The sequence below is a fragment of the Salmo trutta genome, chromosome 33, assembly GCF_901001165.1.
Source record: "Salmo trutta chromosome 33, fSalTru1.1, whole genome shotgun sequence".
Taxonomy (NCBI): Eukaryota; Metazoa; Chordata; class Actinopteri; order Salmoniformes; family Salmonidae; genus Salmo; species Salmo trutta.
Window position 1 is genome coordinate 21,801,142 of NC_042989.1, and position 20,294 is coordinate 21,821,435.

General features: G+C 43.3%; 2 protein-coding genes across 2 annotated transcripts in view; one reads left to right on the plus strand and one right to left on the minus strand.

The window, feature by feature from the left end:
• LOC115172651 (ryanodine receptor 3-like) overlaps positions 1-4,192 on the minus strand; it is a 167,527-nt gene extending 163,335 nt beyond the window's left edge. Inside the window, exon 1 of the mRNA XM_029730307.1 lies at positions 3,914-4,192. Coding sequence (XP_029586167.1) covers positions 3,914-3,961 — 48 coding nt within the window. The 5' untranslated portion in view covers positions 3,962-4,192. The remainder of the gene's footprint in view (positions 1-3,913) is intronic.
• The window catches only part of LOC115172089 (uncharacterized), a 30,607-nt gene continuing 12,919 nt past the window's right edge, over positions 2,607-20,294 (plus strand). Inside the window, exons 1-2 of the mRNA XM_029729274.1 lie at positions 2,607-2,671; positions 15,159-16,881. Coding sequence (XP_029585134.1) covers positions 15,282-16,881 — 1,600 coding nt within the window. The 5' untranslated portion in view covers positions 2,607-2,671; positions 15,159-15,281. The remainder of the gene's footprint in view (positions 2,672-15,158; positions 16,882-20,294) is intronic.

Consider the following 20,294-nt stretch of genomic DNA (forward strand, 5'->3'; position numbering starts at 1 on the left):
ATTAGAGACACATACTGTATTTCCCTCAGATTACACAGACCCACAAAGAATTTGAAAACAAACCCAATTTTGCTAAACTCCCATTTCTATTGGGTGAAATACCACAGTGTGCCATCACAGCAGCAAGATTTGTGACCCGTTGCCACAAGAAAATGGCAACCGGTAAAGAACGAACACCATTGTAAATACAACCCATATTTATGTTAATTTTTTTCCCCTTTTGTACTTTTTGTACTATTTGCACAAAATATGACATTTCAAATGTCTTTATTCTTTTGGAACTTTTGTGAGTGTGATGTTTACTGTTAATTTGTATTGTTTATTTCACTTTTGTTTATTATCTACTTCCCTTGCTTTGGCAATGTTAACATATGCTTCTCATGCCAATAAAGCCCTTAAATTGAAATTGAAATTGAATTGAGAGAGAGACAGCCAGAAGCACTCACAGAGAAATGTGTGTGTAGCAGAGGAGGCAGCTATCCCGCACTGCTGCCATTAGAGAATACACCCACCAGCCAGGATAAGGCGTTCCACGCCAGCGTCTGTTTGGAGCTGGTGCCAAGTCAAGCTTACCTGGAGTTGTTTTTGTGTTAGGAGGGGAGCAGTGGTGGTTCATTACCAAACGCTTTTCTCTCTGAATGTGCTGACAGCTGGTTGGTACACCAGGTCAGACAGTCTCCCCACATAAAACGTAACCGTCCCAAACGCTGCCATAGCACATTAGTCACACTCATACGCTGCCCTTTTCACTGCTGCCTCCACTACCCCACTACCTGCTAATGGAGCCGGAGACTTTGATATTCTCCCAGCTGGGGCTCTTCCCGAGGAGGGGGTTGTGGCCCCAGCACATATCTATTCCTTAGTGATCTGATGTGTGCATCAGGCCCCACGCAGCGTGCTGCATGTACAAATCAGAGGCCTCCTGTCAGAATCACAGCACAATCAAACAGACAAACAAACTTAGGCTGAAATAACAAACAAAATTAGAAAAATCCAATGGCTTGATTCCCTCTGCAGACTGTTCCATCCCTCCACAGATCAGCTCCCTGTTAGAGCCCAGGGGTGTTAAGTTAGAGGTGGAACCATGGCACGAACGTGTGCAAACAAGCACAAGCACAGGCTACTGATACTGATTAAAAGCACAGGCTACTGATACTGATTAAAAGCACAGGCTACTGATACTGATTAAAAGCACAGGCTACTGATACTGATTAAAAGCACAGGCTACTGATACTGATTAAAAGCGACACAACGTACTATAGTTAATTTGCAAAACTGTTCTTACTTAACAAACAGTCTGATCCGTTATGCCATATAAGCTTAGTGTGCTGTGAATTCTGTAATGAATGTATTGTAATGTTTTTAAAATTGTATAACTGCCTTAATTTTGCCGGACCCCATGGGATCCATAATAAATTCAAATAAGCTGATATTTTTTTAATCATCATCCTGCTTATGAGGCCCTATGCTGGTGCATCTCAGGACATCTACAAATAGAGAAACAACCGTCCCACAGTGTGATGTGGAGCCTTATTATACTCTCCCCTTTCCCCCTAGCACGCTCTAACATTAAACAAGAGCACAATAAGAGCTGTTTCTCTTCCTGTAGCATCAAATTACCCATGACAGAGAAATACTCTCTAATCAAAAGGGTACCATCGCGCTCTCCCAGAAGCTTGGCTGGTGTGTAAAACCCGGCCGGGGCTGGCTTTAGACAGCAGGCCACCAGGGGCTAATTTCTCTGTTCTCTTTTAGGGGAAATTACTTTGTTTAGTTGTTACTAGAGAAAAGGTAGTTTGTGCACCTATTTGAATCTAGGAGGAAAACCTGCTTCCTGTTTACAGCTAAACAGTATCCATGCAAAGGCAAGATCAGTCAGAGACTGTGTGTGTGCGCTTCTGATTGGATGTTAATGTGTGCATGCACAAGGGTGTGTATTAGTGTGCGCGTGTGTGCGCTCTAATGTGTGTTGGCATCAGTATGAGGAGAGAGAGTCGAGACTCATTGACGGCTCAATGGTTCAGCTCAGCTGCAACTTGGCCTGATGAATAATTTCTGCACTCTGCTCTGCTGTGGCACGTCTTGAGCAGCCTGCCTGCTTCTGCAGCAGCACCACACAGCCTAGCCCACTTTGCATTCACACATCCACACACTAGCGCAGACCCCATCCCCGTGCCATCCAGTCAGCTGCTGCCCCGTGTGGAAAGATGCAACAAGCTGCAAAGCCTCTTAAAGGAGCCGTGCCTTTGCAACTCAAAGCGTCACATTTTAACTTTTCCAAATAGGACAACTGCGGTGGGACCAGCCAGGACAAATTTGATTGACTAAGAAACATCATTTTAGCACAGACAGCAAAACCCGATAAGGGCCAACTCCAGAACTTTTGCTCATTGTTTTTAGTGTGTAGATCACAACTGCAGACTGCTGGCTGACACAGGTGCTAGCTCTCCAAGCAGTAATGGTGCTGAAATGTCAGCACTGTTTGGGGCAGAGTGAATGCTGATGTAAGGACCTCTGAATGGAGTGGTAACAAGGGACAGGGAGCTGCGGGGCATTGAAATCATCAACTTTTTCAGGGGCTCCTTTTAAACCCCACTGGCATCTCTGGGAATACAGGAGGCTTCCAAGCAATGCAAACGTGTAAGACTTAAAGCCCACTGCTAATTTCCAAGTAAGTAGCCTCTCTTAAGAGGTGGATTGTCGCTCTGGTTCAAGTTTGGTTTCGGAAAAGCCTCAATTTTGTAGATAAATCTACAGGGCAGAAGGATAAAAAAGTAAATGCTCAAAAACAGTTCAATCTTAGCCTATGGATCAGTAATCAATGCATCTTCACGTATTTTCACCCACAATTGTTTTTCTAGCATAAACTGCAACGCCACGCTATAGGAAGAGCTGAGTAGTACCAAGTAGTGTAGACCATAAGGAGAGGAGCTCCTCTGGGCCATTCCACCTCAACTTACAGCCTCTACTTTAATTAGTATAGAACCACATTGTGTTGGCAGGTTTATGTGCTGCGATCCTGACAGCATGGTTAGACAGAACCAAGGAAGTCCATTGCACAAATCATTGTTGCCATTTGATAATTCACATGCCTAAACCTGGAGTCCTGGGGGAGCACTGGGAACTATGTGCTGCCAATACCTCATATATCTATATCACAATAAATGACCATAACAATATTAGGCCTATATTCAGCTATTGCTGTTCATTATAACGTGATAATTTGTGTTATATGTTTATTGCATATATATCTGCCTGGATAGACACCATACGCAGAATTTGAGGTTAAGAGTAGAAGTTGTTCACCAATATCTTGTGAGTTGGAACGTTTCCTTGAATAAGAACTAGGCATGCAAAGGTGAACTTTTTCTAACTATAGACAGCATTGATACGCCTGGAAAAGGGACACGTAGTTATCAATTAACAACAGCAAAGCAGGAGGGTTGTGGGCTGGAAGTGAGACAGAGATCGTCGCGTAAACTGGATGTAGTAGGCCTACACGGGTAGGCATTCCTAGGTATTCAGTAATAGCAAAACGTAATGAGACAAGCGGACAAGTTAAATCTAGGAGGGAATCAAGGTGAGGGATGAGCCAAACAAAAAGGTCCTGTCATCGCGAGGCAGGTCTGCTTTACGAGGGAGCAGGTTATTGAGGGCTACCCAAAAAGCGCGGTGGTTATAAAACCAGCACGTTCAGGAGACAGTCTACTCGTAATTAGAACTATAGGCTACATTGTAGCCATATTTCATAATCAACATGTAGTCTATAACCTGGCTGCACAAAGCATAATCTGTAACGCTAATAGCAGTATGCTATTACATAGGCATCGACATGCATGGGATAAAATGCTCGAAGTGCACACAGGAGGCAGGTTGCCTCAAGAAATAGCGGACGGGAAATTAGGCTACTTACAGTTCTCAAGAACTGAATTTCATCCTCCCCTTCACCACCTTCAGCCATGGCTGTTGAGGAGCCTGCTCAGACTCGGGTAGCCTCCACTGTCGGCTTGCAGCACCACGCTGCTGCTCCTCTCTCTTATCGATATTAGCATATAGCTAATCCACAGCCATATACCGGAGACCGAGCGAACTATTGGAGCCTGTCACTCACTCACGCCCGCTCGCTCATTGCAAATGCCAGCGGTGCTGTTCCCGAAGGAGCGTGTGAGCGTTGGTATAGGCTGGAGCAAATGAGAACGGGTCTGGAATGTGAAGCGTAGTCTTGCAGTCAAAATACGGCAGTGGGGTCTTTGTCGTCTACGTCACCAGTGGATCTTATTCAGTTAAATAAAGGTAAAATAAAAATACAAATGATTAATATACCTAAAACATTAAAGCGCGAGCTTTCAAAATTCCCTCACCATACAACAGCCACATAATTGCGCATGACAATTGGTTTTCCGTTGGCCAACAGAATCTATTACATATGCTACAGCGATGGTATTCGATGGTATATGGTATATTTTGGTGTGTAGAATAGACAGCAAAATTGGGCTATCTAGCATCCAAGATGCATGAAATTGTAGCCAAGTAGGCCTAAGTGCTTCCAAAAATCAACACCATGGACAGCACCCAGAATGACAAGTATGGCTTCAATATTGCGCTATTAGCGAACGATGAAATAATGTTCAATATTCAGTGTAGGCTACAAATCGACTTATGTAGCTTAAATAAATAATGTATTGCAGAGTCAGGTTAAATGTGTAAATATGACCTATAATAGGCCTACATAGGCTACCCAGTCCAGCAGCATATTAAAGCCCATTGTTTTGACAACATGGACTGAAACAACACTGATTCAAATAATGTTGCAACACTAGAGAGCAAATCAATGCATAACCTCAACTTTCATTAGGCTTACTTAGCTAATGGTCATAGCTTCAGTCAGATCCACAACCTAAAACGAGGTCAAGTTGTGCAGCAATAGCAATATTCTGTATTTTTCTGAGACATAAAGTGTAACTCTTCTCCTTCAGGAGGCTGCAATGATTTGGCATGGCCCCTTAGATCCTTGGGAACTTTTACAGCTGCTCCATTGAGAGCATCCTCCTGACTGGTTGTATCACCGTCTGGTATGGAAACTGCGCCACCCTTGACCAGAAGGCCCTACAGAGGGTGATGCAGACAGCCCAGCGCAGCACTGCGGGTGAGCTCCCAGCCATCCAGGAAGTACATGCCAGACAGTGTCTGAGAAAGGTCCGAAAAATTGCCAAAGACTCCAGCCACTGCAGACATGGACTGTTTGTTCTCCGTGCTCTGGTCTGGCAGACGGTACCCGCGCGTCAAGGCTCAGACCAATAGACTTCTAAGCAGCATCTATCCCCTGGCCATTATACTGTTAAATGGCTAACAATTACTGCTCCCCCTCACACCTACGCTGCTGCTAAAATGGTTATTGATTAGATGTATTACCACCACTATTCTGCTGTTATTTGATTATTGATTGGCATTACCATTAGAACCTATCTATTTTATCCTGCTACTGGTCACTATTGTTTGTGTTTACATGTAGATATTACCACTAGTATAGTACCAAAAGTATTTGTATATTGTTGCTACCAGTCACTTTCAAGCCCTGTTCACATATCCGCTCATCGTACCTACACTGTCAGTCTTGCACACACACTCAATCACACACTTACATGCACATACTCACCACCACATACACAGCCATCCATCGGTTATGGTGCTGCCATACTGTTTACCATTTTTATTATTATGCTTTTTTAATGTGACTTTTTAATGTGACTCACATTAAAAAAAAGACTCACATTAAGCATCTCCAATCCAAAATTAAATCTAGAATCGTCTTCCTATTTTGCAACAAATCAAATCAAATCAAAATCAAATGTATTATATAGCCCTTCTTACATCAGCTGATATCACAAAGTGCTGTACAGAATCCCAGCCTAAAACCCCAAACAGCAAGCAATGCAGGTGTAGAAGCACGGTGGTTAGGAAAAACTCCCTAGAAAGGCCAAAACCTAGGAAGAAACCTAGAGAGGAACCAGGCTATGAGGGGTGGCCAGTCCTCTTCTGGCTGTGCCAGGTGGAGATTATAACAGCACATGGCCTAGATGTTCAAATGTTCATAAATGACCAGCATTGTCAAATAATAATAATTATAGTAGTTGTCGAGGGTGCAACAAGTCAGTAACACAAGAGTAAGTGTCAGTTGGCTTTTTCATAGCTGATCTTTGAGAGTATCTCTACCGCTCCTGCTGTCTCTAGAGAGTTGAAAACAGCAGGTCTGGGACAGGTAGCACGTCCGGTGAATAGGTCAGGGTTCCAGCAGGTCTGGGACAATAGGTCTGGGACAGGTAGCACAAAGCCTCGTTCACTCATGCTGCCAAACATACCCTCGTAAAACTGACCATCCTACTGATCCTCGACTTCGGCGATGTCATTTACAAAATAGCCTCCAACACTCTACTCAACAAATTGGATGCAGTCTACCACAGTGCCATCCGTTTTGTCACTAAAGCACCATATACTACCCACCACTGCAACCTGTATGCTCTCGTTGGCTGGCCCTCGCTTCATACTCACCGCCAAACCCACTGGCTCCAGGTCATCTACAAGTCTTTGCTAGGTAAAGCCCCGCCTTATCTCAGCTCGCTGGTCACCATAGCAGCACCCACCCGTAGCACGCGCTCCAGCAGGTATATCTTACTGGTCACCCCCAAAGCTAATTCCTACTTTGGCCGCCTTTCCTTCCAGTTCTCTGCTGCCATTGATTTGAACGAACTGCAAAAATCACTGAAGCTGGAGACTCATATCTCCCTCACTAGCTTTAAGCACCAGCTGTCAGAGCAGCTCACAGATCACTGCACCTGTACATAGCCTATCTGTAAATAGCCCATCCAACTACCTCATCCCCATACTGTATTTATTCATTTATCTTGCTCCTTTGAACCCCAGTATCTCTACTTGCACATTCATCTTCTGCACATCTACCATTCCAGTGTTTAATTGCTATATTGTAATTACTTCGCCACCATGGCCTATTTATTGCCTTATCTCCCTTATCTTACTTCATTTGCACACACTGTATATATACTTTTTTTTCTACTGTATTATTGACTGTATGTTTGTTTATTCCATGTGTAACTCCGTGTTGTTGTATGTGTCAAACTGCTTTGCTTTATCTTGGCCAGGTCGCAGTTGTAAATGAGAACTTGTTCTCAACTAGCCTACCTGGTTAAATAAAGGTGAAATTTAAAAAATACAAATATTATTATTTATGTACGGTATCTACCTCAAATACTCCAGTTATCCTGCACATTGTACATTTGGTATTAAGTTTCATATCTTGTTTCTTGTTCTCGTGTTTTCTTTATTATATATACAGTACCGGTCGAAAGTTTGGAAACAAACTCATTCAAGGGTTTTTCTTTATTTGTACTATTTTCTACATTGTAGAATAGTAGTGAAGACATCAAAACTATGAAATAACACATATGGAATCATGTAGTAACCAAAAAAGTGTTAAACAAATCATAATATATTTTAGATTCTTCAAAGTAGCCACCCTTTGCCTTGATGACAGCTTTGCACACTTTTGGCATTCTCTCAACCAGCTTCACCTGGAATGTTTTTCCAACAGTCTTGAAGGAGTTCCCACATATGCTGAGTACTTGTTGGATGCTTTTCCTCCATTCTGCAGTCCAACTCATCCTGAACCATCTCAATTGGGTTGAGGTCGGGTGATTGTGGACGCCAGATCATCTGATGCAGCACTACATCACACTCCTTGGTCAAATAGCCCTTACACAACCTGGAGGTGTGTTGGGTCATTGTCCTGTTGAAAATCAAATGATAGGCCCGCTAAGCGCAAACCAGATGGATGGCGTATCGCTGCAGAATGCTGTGGTAGCCATGCTGGTTAAGTGTGCCTTGAATTATAAATAAATCACTTACAGTGTCACCACTTACAAAGCACCCCCACACCATCACACCTCCTCCTCCATGCTTCACGGTGGGAACCACACATGCGGAGATCATCTGATCACCTACTCTGCGTCTCACAAAGACACGGCGGTTGGAACCAAAAATTGAAAATTTTGACTCATCAGACCAAAGGACAGATTTCCACCGGTCTAATGTCATTTGCTCGTGTTTCTTGGCCCAAGCAAGTCTCTTGTTATTATTGGTGTCCTTTAGTAGTGTTTTTTTGTTGTTGTAGGAATTCGACCATGAAGGCCTGATTCACGCAGTCTCCTCTGAACAGTTGATGTTGAGATGTGTCTGTTACTTGAACTCTGTGAAGCATTTATTTGGGCTGCAATCTGAGGTGCAGTTAACTCTAATGAACTTATCCTCTGCAGCAGAGGTAACTCTGGGTCTTCCTTTCCTGTGGCCGTCCTCATGAGAGTCAGTTTCATCATAGCACTTGAAGAAACTTTCAAAGTTCTTGAAATTTTCTGGATTGACTGACCTTCATGTCTTAAAGTAATGGACGGTTGTTTCTCTTTGCTTATTTGAGCTGTTCTTGCCATAATATGGACATTGTCTTTTAACAAATAGGTCTATCTTTTCTATACCACCCCTATTTGTCACAACACAACTGATTGGCTAAAACGCATTAAGAAGGAAAGAAAATCCATAAATTTACTTTTAACAAGGCACACCTGTTAATTGAAATGCATTCCAGGTGACTACCTTATGAAGCTGGTTGAGAGAATGCCAAGAGTGTGCAAAGCTGTCATTAAGGCAAAGGGTGGCTACTTTGAAGAATCTCAAATATCAAATATATACTGCTCAAAAAAATAAAGGGAACACTTAAACAACACAATGTAACTCCAAGTCAATCACACTTCTGTGAAATCAAACTGTCCACTTCGGAAGCAACACTGATTGACAATACATTTCACATGCTGTTGTGCAAATGGAATAGACAACTGGTGGTAATTATAGGCAATAAGCAAGACACCCCCAATAAAGGAGTGGTTCTGCAGGTGGAGACCACAGACCACTTCTCAGTTCCTATGCTTCCTGGCTGATGTTTTGGTCACTTTTGAATGCTGGTGGTGCTTTCACTCTAGTGGTAGCATGAGACGGAGTCTACAACCCACACAAGTGGCTCAGGTAGTGCAGTTCATCCAGGATGGCACATCAATGCGAGCTGTGGCAAGAAAGTTTGCTGTGTCTGTCAGCGTAGTGTCCAGAGCATGGAGGCGCTACCAGGAGACAGGTCAGTACATCAGGAGACGTGGAGGAGGCTGTAGGAGGGCAACAACCCAGCAGCAGGACCGCTACCTCTGCCTTTGTGCAAGGAGGAGCAGGAGGAGCACTACCAGAGCCCTGCAAAATGACCTCCAGCAGGCCACAAATGTGCATGTGTCTGCTCAAACGGTCAGAAACAGACTCCATGAGGGTGGTATGAGGGCCCGACGTCCACAGGTGGGGGTTGTGCTTACAGCCCAACACCGTGCAGGACGTTTGGCATTTGCCAGAGAACACCAAGATTGGCAAATTCGCCACTGGCGCCCTGTGCTCTTCACAGATGAAAGCAGGTTCACACTGAGCACGTGACAGACGTGACAGAGTCTGGAGATGCCGTGGAGAACGTTCTGCTGCCTGCAACATCCTCCAGCATGACCGGTTTGGCGGTGGGTCAGTCATGGTGTGGGGTGGCATTTCTTTGGGGGGCCGCACAGCCCTCCATGTGCTCGCCAGAGGTAGCCTGACTGCCATTAGGTACCGAGATGAGATCCTCAGACCCCTTGTGAGACCATATGCTGGTGCGGTTGGCCCTGGGTTCCTCCTAATGCAAGACAATGCTAGACCTCATGTGGCTGGAGTGTGTCAGCAGTTCCTGCAAAAGAAAGGCATTGATGCTATGGACTGGCCCGCCCGTTCCCCAGACCTGAATCCAATTGAGCACATCTGGGACATCATGTCTCGCTCCATCCACCAACGCCACGTTGCACCACAGACTGTCCAGGAGTTGGCGGATGCTTTAGTCCAGGTCTGGGAGGAGATCCCTCAGGAGACCATCCGCCACCTCATCAGGAGCATGCCCAGGCGTTGTAGGGAGGTCATACAGGCACGTGGAGGCCACACACACTACTGAGCCTCATTTTGACTTGTTTTAAGGACATTACATCAATGTTGGATCAGCCTGTAGTGTGGTTTTCCACTTTAATTTTGAGTGTGACTCCAAATCCAGACCTCCATGGGTTGATAAATTGGATTTCCATTGATTATTTTTGTGTGATTTTGTTGTCAGCACATTCAACTATGTAAAGAAAAAAGTATTTAATAAGATTATTTCTTTCATTCAGATCTAGGATGTGTTGTTTAAGTGTTCCCTTTATTTTTTTGAGCAGTGTATTTTGATTTGTTTAACACTTTATTTGGTACTACATGATTCCATATGTGTTATTTCACAGTTTTGATGTCTTCACTATTATTCTACAATGTAGAAATAGTACAAATAAAGAAAAACCCTGGAATGAGTAGGTGTGTCCAAACTTTTGACTGGTACTGTATATATATTTTTTGAATTAGTTATACTATTTTTATATTGATTACTGCACTGTTGATAATGCAAGCTAAGCATTTCACTGTGCATGTGACAATAAAACCTTGAACTTGAACAAAACAATGTTAAAGAGCTTATGTACTAAGATGTTTGTAAAGTCAATATTTTACCATCTTGACAGAGAATAGTTCTTCCTCACCCCTCCGCCTCAGGTTTGTATTTCTTTGAGGGCAAATTAGTCATTTATTTCACAAAAACAAATACATAGACCTATAATTAATAATTAGGCAAGTATTTTGCTTGACATGGGCTGTAATTGTATTTTCTCGAACAGTAGACCAGATGTTGTGACTTAAGTCTTAATTGGAAATAGCCTAATGTTTTTTGGTCCAATGCTGCCACCTTGTGACATTGTTCCAATTGGAATGATGGATGTTCGTCTAAAAGTGGTTCTCAAAAGGTTTGACCCGTAACCCCCCAAAAGGAGTGGTTTACAGCTTGATTAATTAGGCTGTAATAGACAATTATTTGGTAAATACAGCCTGAAACTAATCCCTCCAAAATCGTGTAAATGTTCCTTACAAGCCAGAATGTTGAATAAAATTACAATAAACCTACTCTATCGGTTTTATGTGCTGTTTGTCCTTCAGCTGCTCTAAATTTTAGATAAGATATCCACAGAAAACTATTGTTTACCCAACTTTTTAGGGAGCCGGTAGGTAGGCTATATGGTTCCAGCCTTTTTGGTTCCAGGTAAAACCTTTGTTGGTTCCAGGTAGAACCATTTTGGATTCCATGTAGGACCCTAAAAGTTCTACATAAAACCAAAAGGGTTCCACCTGGAACCATCAAGGATTCTTCAAAGGATTCTCCTATGTCTATATAAATGGCAGTGGCTAGTCTAACCACCACAGGTGTAATTTAGGATTGAAATATGCTCTGACCTGCAGGAACTGCTAGCAACAAGAGTTTTCAAATTTGTGAGTTATTTAAATGATCTTTGCTAGTATCGTCATTCAGTGTACTGGCTACTCGCCCAAAAATAAGAAGGAAAATACGAAATGTAGCTATGCGTGGCCAAGTAACGTAACATATCGTACTAAATTGGTTGACACGGATTTATGTAGAGAATAATACATTTAGTGACAGGCGGGTTTTAGTAAAAGGTGGCTACGCTCCGGGACTGCAGTGAATGTATATTTGATTCTAATTATTTCACGTTGCTATGCTAAACAAATCGTTGCCATGTAGCTAGCTAGCTACGGTAGCAGAGGTTAAATGATGACAAGAGACAGAAAATGGTTTCATAAATAATGTATAAATAGGAAACAAGGACTTCAGCAAATAATGATTTTATAAATAATTTAGAAATACGCAACAACCAAATTATTGTGGCATCAACCGTCTGTGTAGCCGAGCTACATATTTTGGATCCAGCTTTATTCACCTGCACCTGTAAATAAATCCCACCATTTTGCACCTGAATTCTGCTTGATTTGAAGCTTCGCACCCGCCTGACAAGACAGTAAGGTCCACTACCTTACACACTCATTGAAGTAGCCTACAGGTAGGCCTACAGCAATACACTTGGCATATAATGTTGTATAAGAGAATTGTTGCTGGTTAGATCCCAGCCAGAGCCAAGTCTCCCACAATTGTTATTATTTGCCATTTTGTCATATTGCTGTTTGAGTTGCCTACTTTATGTGTATCAGAGGATAAAGCTGATCTATGCAGGGTCGAGGGAGATAATCAAGTAATACGCCTACGGTTTATTAATTTTATTCAATCCACGTTCAACTCATTCTTAAAGCCACAATTTGAATCTTTACTATTTCACATAATATGACTCCTCCGTATACACCTAAATAGTGACAGTGCATTGATGTACAGCCCTTGTCCTCTACCAGGTCCTCTCTAAATGCGGATTGTCTATTTTGTGACTTTCTTATCGTTACCTGAGAGCTGCAGCTACTCTGACTCAGTGTGCTAGGGGAGGGGGGGGGACTGTCCCGGTGCACCAATAAGAGAGTGTCAAAAAACACTGAGCTCTCCCATTAGCCCAAACGCTTGTCTGTCATGAAGGATTAACGCTACCCTCCAAGAAGCAGCGGTGGACGCTGGCTGGCTGCAGTGACGATATGGATAAATTATTTGTCACGCAACTAAAATTGGTCAATCGCTGTTTATCGTCTTCAAACAGCAAAATAATGTATCTGCAGGAGTTGCGTTGGATGTATCCATGCTTTTGATTATTGAATTAGGACACTGGAATCCTTCCTTTTGGAGAACATTTAGAGTAGACGTTCAACTTAATGGTGCACAGTTTTCCTATGGAATTTAATAACGTAAGACATAATGGAATAGTTTATTTTGACGATATATCTTGTGCATAGTTTGTGAAACAGTAAACAGAATAGAGACGCATGCATTAAATGGCTTGCTGATGCAAGGTGAAACCCTACGGAGGCAGGTATGTAAACAGTTAAACTCAGAGATGTACGTTACAGTACAGATACATTATTTAAAGTGGAAATTATATCTCTTTTATATGTGGCACTAACATATTTGTTTGCTTGTGATTCATCTTCACTTTTTGGGACATTGTTGACGCAGCTTGTAAAATGTTGATGGAATGCCTTTTAGGTGAGTTGTTGGTGCTTCAATAAAGATGATAGTTTGTTTTGCCGATGATGACGATGATGTGGATGAAGACTGCAACAATTGACTAGAACAGTGATGAGAAATGTTGTCTGTCTTTCTAGGTATCCATCAAATAACATGCATTGTTTGTTGGTAGATTAGGATTACTTCCGTTTGAAAGGATGACCCCGCAACACTAGTATTACATTGATATACAATACATACATCGTCAATAGATCCAGTGTCCATTAGTGACATCTTTCCATGCTGTTAATTCACTTCGATCCTGCCTGCTTTGCACTCTTGAATGAGCCCACTGTGATTTGACCAGCAGCGCAGTCGTGCATGTCCCACTCCCAATGCTACAGTATGTTCTGGTCTTAGGTACAGTACAATAAATATCAAAATGACCTGTGTTACACCAGTTAAAGACAGTCATCCATGAATTTGCTGTAAGGGCATATGTAGGGTATACACTGAGTGTGCAAAACATTAGGAACAGATTCCTAATATTGAGTTGTACCCCTTTTGCTCTCACAACAGCCTCAATTCGTCGGCATTGACTCGACAAGGTGTCAAAAGTGTTCCACAGGGATGCTGGTCCATGTTGACGCCAATGCTTCCCACAGTTGTGTCAAGTTGGCTGGATGTCCTTTGGGTGGTGGACCATTTTTGATGCACACTGGAAACTGTTGAGCGTGAAAAACCCAGCAGGGTTGCAGTTGTTGACACACTGAAACCCGTGCGCCTGACACCTACTACCATACCCCGTTCAAAGGCACTTCAATATTTTGGCTTTCCCATTCATCCTCTGAATGGCGCACATACACAATCCATGTCTCAATTGTCTCAAGGCTTAAATATCCATCATTAGCATGTCTCCTTCCCTTCATCTACACTGATTGGAGTGGATTTAACAAGTGACATCAATAAGGGATCATACAGCAGTTTTCACCTGCATTCATCTGGTCAGTCTCTGTCATGGAAAGAGCAGGTGTTCCTAATGTTTTGTACACTCAGTGTATATCTGATAAGGCGATTTATCTCCTAAACCAGTGGTTCCCAACCTTTTGCGCTTACTGTACCACCAACTGAATTTAGCTCTGCCCGAAGTACCCCTGAAGTACCCGCTTGAGCATTTTACCAGTAAGCCTATGTTCTCATGAGTCTTTTCAAGTATCCCCTCCAGGGGTCCTTTTTATTTTTTATTTTTTATTTTTTTTTATTTATCCTTTATTTATCTAGGCAAGTCAGTTAAGAACAAATTCTTATTTACAATGACGGCCTACCGGGGCAGAACTACAGATTTTTATCTTGTCAGCTCGGGGATTCGATTCAGCAACCTTGCGGTTACTGGCCCAACGCTCTAACCGCTAGGCTACCTGCCTCCCCAAAAAAGTACCTACTACCCCTGGTTGGGAACCACTGCCCTAAACCTCTCATCTGTGCAAATGCATAGCCTAAATGTAAATGAAATACATCCATATTCAAGGTTATATTCAGAACTGCTGCAGTGGGGTGCATTAAATAACGAAACTAAGACCTATTACTCTTGATGTATTGCCAAAGATCTTCTGTCTAAAACGGTCTGGCTGGTGTTGCTTATTTGTCAAACGCGGAGACTTCTGTTGTGCTAAGCATTTCCACTGGTGCACCTGTTATTTTCAATAGAATAACAGACAAATAACAAAGCCTTAAAGGTTTTGTTATTTCTTTTTCTGGTTTTGCTCTACCTTTATGTTGTATTCCCTCAGAACAGTATCAATGTTTACTCTGTGAACACTGGCCCTGAATTACTTTAAAAAATATACTTTGTTCTGCTCTTTGTATTGCTGGACCTTTTAATAGTAATATTAGGCATCTTGCATTGGTGGTAGTTTAGAAAAAATCTGTCTAAAGATAAAATACAACTTTTAATTTTAAATGCCTAAAAAAATGAAACATTGATTGACAGCTGTTACATGCTTTATATTTACTCAGGCAGATAAATGGCTGTTTGTCTCAATGAAAGCATATTTTTCTCTGACAGGAGTTCAATCAACCAGATGATGAACAGCTAGAGCTCTTCAGACTCTTCCTCTGAAGCCCAACGCCAAACACACCAGCATCTGGGGACAACAGTCCATTTTATTAAAGTGCTTAAGCAATTAACATGGTGCCCATAATGGAGGGCAGGCATACGGTCCTGTGTCTCTACGAGCCCATCCGGGAACTGTGCAGTATCAGCCTTTATCAACCCAAGGGGAGGGCCCCAGGTTTTATGTACAAGAGCCACGCCCCTCGGTGGGCCCAGCCCTGTAATGACCAAGACCAGGGAGAGGTGGATCCCACGGCAGCCAAACGAAGAAGCCAGTCTTCTGAGTCCGCAGGCAAACTCCTCAACTGCTGCCAGGCAACAAAGGAGGCTGTTGCTGAGCTCTGCTGGCTAGCCGCGGAGCACCACCAGTTGCTGGCTGATCTCCTATCTCTGTGTGGAGACTGCGCTGACAGAGTCAGGATGGGTAATCAGGATGGGAAGCTCCAGGATCACAGGGAGGGTCGTGGGAGCTTCTCAGGACAGGTCCTCAGCAGCAATGCTCAACATGCTCTCTCTATGTCCCTGGGGCACAATAGAGCCTCCTCACTGGGCAGGAAGCTGAAGAAGCTGGGGGGAAAGAAGTTAAACAGTGCAGAGGAGTTCCTGCACAGCAAGATGAAGAAGAAAGTAGGGATAGGGAGCACTGCAGTAGAGTCTTTATCTTTTCAGTCCTCGGCTCAGACCCGGGATCAATCCAACCTCGTCCCAGTGGCGGAAGAGAAAATGATTCCTGGGACCCCAGCCTTTCTGCAATCTTCAGACACTCCAATGTCAGGCTCCTATGTCAGTGTTGCCAGCAACCACATCCTCAGTATGGAGGAGCACTTCCATATCACTAGGGAGGGCTGGGACTTCATGGAGGAAGACTCTCGTGCCTCTGAACCAGACCTGGACTTTTGCAACAACATGTCTGAGTACGACAGTGAACTCTGCTTGGGCTACGAAGCTTCGTCCTGTAGTTTATTGGAAGACGTGCAGGATCATGTTCAACGAGAGCATATGATGAGTGGGAACAACATTCGTCCCATGAGGTCTGAGGACAAGTCAGCCCACCAGCTGTATGATGAGGTCAACAGGAGGGACACGGGGGTTAGGGTGGTTGCCAAGGGGCAGGAGACGGAGGGCACAGTGCAACATGTTAGCTATATTAGCCCAGGCTGGTCCAAAGAGTTCTATCCAGAGGCTGAATCAGATGTACCTCAGCCAGGAACGAGCAGCTGTCAGCAGGGGTATGGGGAGTGGAGGAGGGACATTAAAGATACGGGAGGAACCAAACCTTCAGAGGGGCTGCAGCTGCATCTCTCACTCCCTGTTGAGGCCTCCTCTGTCAAATTCCACAGTAAAAGCCCCTCTTCACCCTCTCTGTGTGGGGTGTTCAACACCTCCTACCCTGCCACCAACAGTCTGCAGAGCATGTCCCCAGTGCTGTCCCCCCTATCGCACAAGCTCCCCAGCCCCAAGCTCAACCATCGCATCCTGCTCCTCTCTGACGTTGACGTTGGCCAGGGGATGGACAGTGACAGCCCCATGACTGGATCCGAAGAGGAGCCCAAAGTTACCACAGAGGTCATAGATAAGAATGGCAACAAGCGGACCATCACACGGCTGGACCTAAACCTCAGCAGACTACCAGGGACTTCCAAATGGAATTTCAATGGCCTATCTACGGCAACAGGTGAGTTATTAACCATCAAAAGCACTCTGTGCACCGCTTGCATTCTGTCCTGTAATGTCCCCCGTCTTGACACTAATGTTGACATCAATGCTTTTCACTCCTTCGTGGGACGTGCCTCTCAGAATTTGTCCTTACAATACAACACTGGAATGCAATGGCTGTTATGTTAACTTAGCTGTAAGAGAGATTACATAGTGATTGATGTGTAGAATATAGCACCTGAGCACTATAGCTAAATTTTTTTAGCCAGTCCATACAGCCTGGAGATGTTTTGGAAATGCTTGGTTACTACAGTGTGGTAGCTGTCAAACAACATAAACTATTTCTACTGCACACTGTGGGAGTTTTCCCCACTGATTGAAGCTATTTTCTCTCTGTAGTTCCCCCTTCTAGTTCAGAGGCAGAGTAAAGCATGTCCCAGTGCTAGCTGATGCACAGTCATCCCTTGCCAATCTGTTGAAATTAAAATGGTTTCTGATCGTCCTGTTTTGGTTGTGACTGGCCTGATATGCTTGCTTTGCCCTTGGCATGTGACTCCGTATTAAAAGCTGCCCAACATACAGAGAGAGAGAGAGCAGAGCCTGAGACTGATTTGATTTCTAACCCATGCTGATGAGACACTCTTAACCGTTTCAGCACCGGACAGGGAAGGAGGGGCTGTGATGGGGTCCCAGATCAAAGGCTCTGGGTTGACATGCAGTTCAAACCCACTACCGCTCTCACGAAAACAATGTTAACTGAAGCATTGCCAATTTGTCCCCTCGGTGCTCTGCACCTCCTCCTAAACCACTGCCTACCGAGTTCACAGACTGCCAGGTGACAAAGACTCAGCCTCAATAGGCACACGGGTTACAGAAAAAAAGGATTAGGATTTGGGATGTAGTTTAAGAAGCAGAAGTGCAGCAGAACTTCCAAATGGCCTGACCGCCTCTTAATCTGGAATTAATAAAATGCAGTATCTCCATGGTTACATCGACAGCATAAATGTGATACAAGGTATAGCTCCCCATATCCTCTTTCTAAATCCATGTAGAAGTGTCACAAGCCTCGGCCATTGAATAATGTAACATTGACTGTCAGCCATTGTACCCCAAATGCCTTGTCCCTAGAGCAAAGAGTAGCCTGCTTTTACATTGTGTAGGCAGGTTGTCTGGTAGTGCCATTTGACCTCCCAACCTTTGATCAGTGTAAGAGTGCTGTAGCGTGGCTTAGTGTTTGGGTACATCCCATCAGTCCAAATTGGTAAAGGAAGATACAAAGGTCATGAAGCAAGTTGATTGTATCAATGTTTGCCTGGTGTTTCCATTAAACAGTTACCTGTAATTACATTGTAACTACATTGATGACGTCTACCCAGGGGTGAAAGTAAGGCAGTATGGTCCGGTACAGCGTCCCGGCAAAATAAATAGTTGGGTTACTCCGTACCGGTAAAACAAGAAAACTGTACGCTGTTACACCATTATCTATCATTACTGCCTGACAAATGGACTTGAAAACGAGTAGTATAGCAGCCTACGCTGCAAAATGCCATGTGGTAGAGTGACCGAAACCGAGACGAGCGCGGACAGCGGTGGACACATACATTCTGGCCTAATGACATTTGCCAAATGTCATTACACTTTTTGGTGTTTGGTGTAACAGATGTATCCTTCCATTCACCACTGTTTGGAAGGTGGAAATATGTTGTGAGTGGATGAACGTGCACTGGTAGCCTAGTAAAGGAGCTGTTTGAAGTGATTGTTTCTGAATCAGATGAAAACATCATGACTGGTTGTAAAAGTTAATGCATTTAAAAGTTAAATGACAAATCTTTATGAATTAATAGGGATTCTATATGTAGTTCTATGATTAGGCCCATACATTGTTTAGGTGCGTGCACAAATAAAAGGTCCCGTACCGGGAAAAAAGGAAATCTACGTTCACCACTGCATCTACTCACCAATGTAGCTGATACTCTCTCTCTTTTCAACAGCAATTGCCCACAGTTTGCTTTTTCACTGTCCACATAGTTTGTTTATAGACTGTGAAGAATGATTGAATAATGAATCTTTCTTAGTCTGTGATTTTGGACCAGTAGCAGTGTTACTCCTATCCGGTCAGGATTCCTCTACAATGCTGAGAAATTATAAGGGACACATGTTTGACAGGCAATGTTCAGCCTAGTATAGTCATGAATGGAGGGAGACTGGTGTATGCAGGCGGATAGATGGTGTTACTCATGTGGGAATAATCTGAATCAATTCTCATCGTGGTAATGTCCCCCCCATCCACCCATTCATACACACACACACACACACACACACACACACCACATACACACAATTTCCTGCAGAGCCGGTTTAAGTCTTCACCACTTCCATTTTTCATTCATCTTCTGAACCTAGATCGCCAGGCTTCCCAGAATGCAAGACTACTGAGACTAGATTCAAACAGACAGAAAAACCTATTTTCTTTTAAAGGTCAAAATTTGCTTCTGCCTTTAAATGATAAGAGAAATAGGATTCAAAGCAGTAGACTTATTTTTCCCTGTTAGCCTGTCTATGCCACTGTGTGCTTTTCAGGCTGTTGTGGCTCATGATTAATCAATATGAGTTCTATAAATAACTATTCTTGGCCTGAGTGAACAGGATACAGTTTCATCTACAGGCATATAACATGAAGACTGGCCGTTATTGAATTCCATGAACAGTGTCTGTATGTATAGTGTCTGTGTGTATAGATAGTAATACGATATTTCTCCATGTTGCATATTGTCCCCTCTAAATCTCCCCTTTGATAGAAATCTGAAAGCAGTCTCATTGTTCATTTGGCAGGACCTCAGTGGGTTCTGAGCCATCCTTTGTCCACATTCAATAATTAATTACACTTGAAATGTTAACAAGGACAAATGGACAACAGAGGGGCTAGAATTGCTACTATGTAGGTCAGAATAAAGGCTGCCCTTCATGGTTGGTCCTGCCAATAATATTCTCATTTAAATACGATCTCTGTCATCTCTGTTGTCTGTGTGAGGTTCAGTTATCAATGTTTAATTGGTCAAAAGACACTGTACATAGGGGAGAGTGTAGAAATATATGTAACATTTAGAAACCTATTGTCCTCTGCCCTTGAGCAAGGCAGTTAACCCACTGTTCCCCGGGCGCCCGAAGACGTGGACATCGATTAAGGCAGCCCTCCACACCTCTCTGATTCAGAGGGGTTGGGTTAATATTTCAGTTGAATGCATTCAGTTGTACAACTGACTAGGTATCCCCTTTCCCCTTCCCCTTCTATACTAACAAAAATATAAACGCAACATACAACAATTTACAGTTCATATAAAGTTACAGTTCATATAAGGAAATCTGTCAATTTAAATAAATAAATTAGTCCCTAATCTATGGATTTCACATGACTGGGCAGGGGCCCAGCAT